Raw genomic sequence first — 2500 nt, forward strand, 5'->3', positions numbered from 1 at the left:
CGGAACATGACAAAGGACTTGGGGGGGAAGGAGCGTGCGGGGACAGTGCAGTAGGGCCGCTCGCACCCTCCTGCGGGGCACTCACAGCGGAACCCCCCTCCAGACAGCTCCCTGCACGTCCCCCCATTCCGACACACCCCAGGGACACAGCGACCCTGACGCCTGTCCCACTCACACCGCTCGCCTGGGAAGGAGAGGGGGACACAGGTTACTATACATACAGACCATACACACAATACTGTACACTACAGCCCCAATCAATGCAAATACAGAAACCTAAAGTATGCGTGGTCCACATTGTAGCCCAACTATATGGACCATACAACAGGCATAAAACCAGAAACAAAGGACAATAAGCACAAATACAACCTAATACGTCCATGAACAGAACCAGCGAATACAACATCCCAGCTAGAGCCATAGACTGCTCCAGCCGTTCTCACTGACAATGAGCTGGTGCATGAACACAGTGTGGGGATGAGCTGCCTTCAACTGCAGACACACTGCTCCTCCAAGCCTGCTGAGGTCCATGGAGACATGCTGATCATGTTAAACCTGCAGGCCTTTTGTACGGGCGGGCCTGATGTTGTCTCGGGGTTGGCACAGTGTTTGTGTTCAGCGTCGAGGCTCTACTGGGGTGAATGCAGCCACCGGCACTGGTTTAAAAAAAACAACCACTAGCCAGACAATTGTGCTTTGTGGCCGAGACTGCAGAGTGCCCTGTATGTTTCCTCACGCACGAATGGACACGCGCACAAACTGACTGACTGCACCCCCCGGTATGATGGGTAAGGCGTTAAAACAAGGGTTCTGCGCATAAAAGCATCAAGAGTTTAAACGGCTTTCACCCCTCTTTCCTCCCTCCCCCCCTCCTCCCTCGTTTCTATTCCCCCGGACCCCCAGGCAGCAGCACTCACTGCCAGCTGGTCCTGCCAAACACACACCAACACTACAAATCACCCCCAGGACACACACACACACACACACACCACCACCACCAAATTACATTATGTTTCTCTCGATCTTTCTCACACATGCACGCTCACACACACACACACACACACACACACGCACACACACACGCAAGCACACACACACTGATTTATTAATATTAAAATAAATAAACAGACATTAATAACCATTAATTATTTGTCTGGTGAGACAGACAGACAGACAGACAGACAGACCAGTGCTAAGATCGGCTCTTTCATCCACCCCGGCAAAGAAGGGAAGATTATTTTCACTTTGCTGACCCTCCTATCATTCTCTACTATACAAATCTGCACTCACTCAACACACTGACGGCCCACTCAGAGAAAGATAGGGAGCAGAGATCAGCTCCTACATTCATGTTCTCCACAGACGTACACGGATAAAGAGCAATTACTGTACAATTGCTCTCCCTAAGGTGAAAATATTGCACTTACGCTCTCCATTCTATCGGTGCCTCTCTAACTCGCTTTTCCACGGAAAAACTGAGCACTATTTCTGCTCTCCTCCCCCCTCTCCTCTCCCTATTTTCTTCTCCCCACGCCCCAGTCCATCCTGACTTCCCCTCTTCCTCCCTCGTTCCCTCATCCCTATTCCTGCACATCCGTAAAACAATCTTCCTATTGGCATCGATCCGTTTCTCCCGAGCTCTACTTTGAATCTCCCCCCCTGTGTTCTATTCCTCGCATTCTCTCTGTATATCTACTTTTCTCTCTCTCTCTCCAACTAATGCATTCACACCCCTTCCTTCACAGGATGTTTTATTCATCAAAGCGGTCGCTCCCCCTACGGCTCCTCAACCTACCCCTTCTTTTGCTACCACACATGGTACACAGAGGCAGTCTCTCTCTCTCTCTCTACCTCCGTCCTTCTGTCTCCCTCTACCTCCTTCCCTCTCACTTTCTCCCTGTCTCTCTCTGCCTCCCCCCCATCCATTTCTCTACCTCCTTCCCTACTCTCTCTCTCTACATCCTTCTTTCTCTCTCTGCCTCCTTACCTCTCTCTTTCCCTCTCAACACCCTACCCCTTCTCTCCCTTTCTCTGCCTGGCTCCGCTCTCTCTGCCTCCTTACCTCTCTCTTTCCCTCTCAACACCCTACCCCTTCTCTCCCTTTCTCTGCCTGGCTCCGCTCTCTCTGCCTCCTTACCTCTCTCTTTCCCTCTCAACACCCTACCCCTTCTCTCCCTTTCTCTGCCTGGCTCCGCTCTCTCTGCCTCCTTACCTCTCTCTTTCCCTCTCAACACCCTACCCCTTCTCTCCCTTTCTCTGCCTGGCTCCGCTCTCTCTGCCTCAGATGCCCTTTCTCCTTCTTCCTATCTTACCTCCTCTCCCTGCCTTTATGTCCTCGTGTTACTCCTCTCCCTCTCTCCTTTATCGCTCTCTACCCCAAGTAGATCCTGTCCTTCCTCCCTATCTTTTATTAGTTCCCTGGACATCTTTCACTCTCTCAATATTAAATGCCTGTGTTAGTTGTCTGCAGTCCTTTGAAAACAACTCAGCGACTCTTCAT

The 2500-nt window shown here is 51.0% G+C and overlaps 1 protein-coding gene across 2 annotated transcripts in view; it reads right to left on the minus strand.

Annotated features, from left to right (window-relative positions):
* LOC110531177 (cadherin EGF LAG seven-pass G-type receptor 3) overlaps window positions 1–2500 on the minus strand; it is a 53426-nt gene that overhangs the window by 29283 nt on the left and 21643 nt on the right. For both annotated transcript variants that reach the window (XM_036987990.1, XM_036987991.1), the window contains exon 4: window positions 1–184. This exon is cut by the window's left edge and continues 39 nt beyond it. In XM_036987990.1, the coding sequence (XP_036843885.1) occupies window positions 1–184 (184 nt within the window). The remainder of the gene's footprint in view (window positions 185–2500) is intronic.

This window comes from Oncorhynchus mykiss, chromosome 9, assembly GCF_013265735.2.
Source record: "Oncorhynchus mykiss isolate Arlee chromosome 9, USDA_OmykA_1.1, whole genome shotgun sequence".
NCBI classification, from domain to species: Eukaryota; Metazoa; Chordata; class Actinopteri; order Salmoniformes; family Salmonidae; genus Oncorhynchus; species Oncorhynchus mykiss.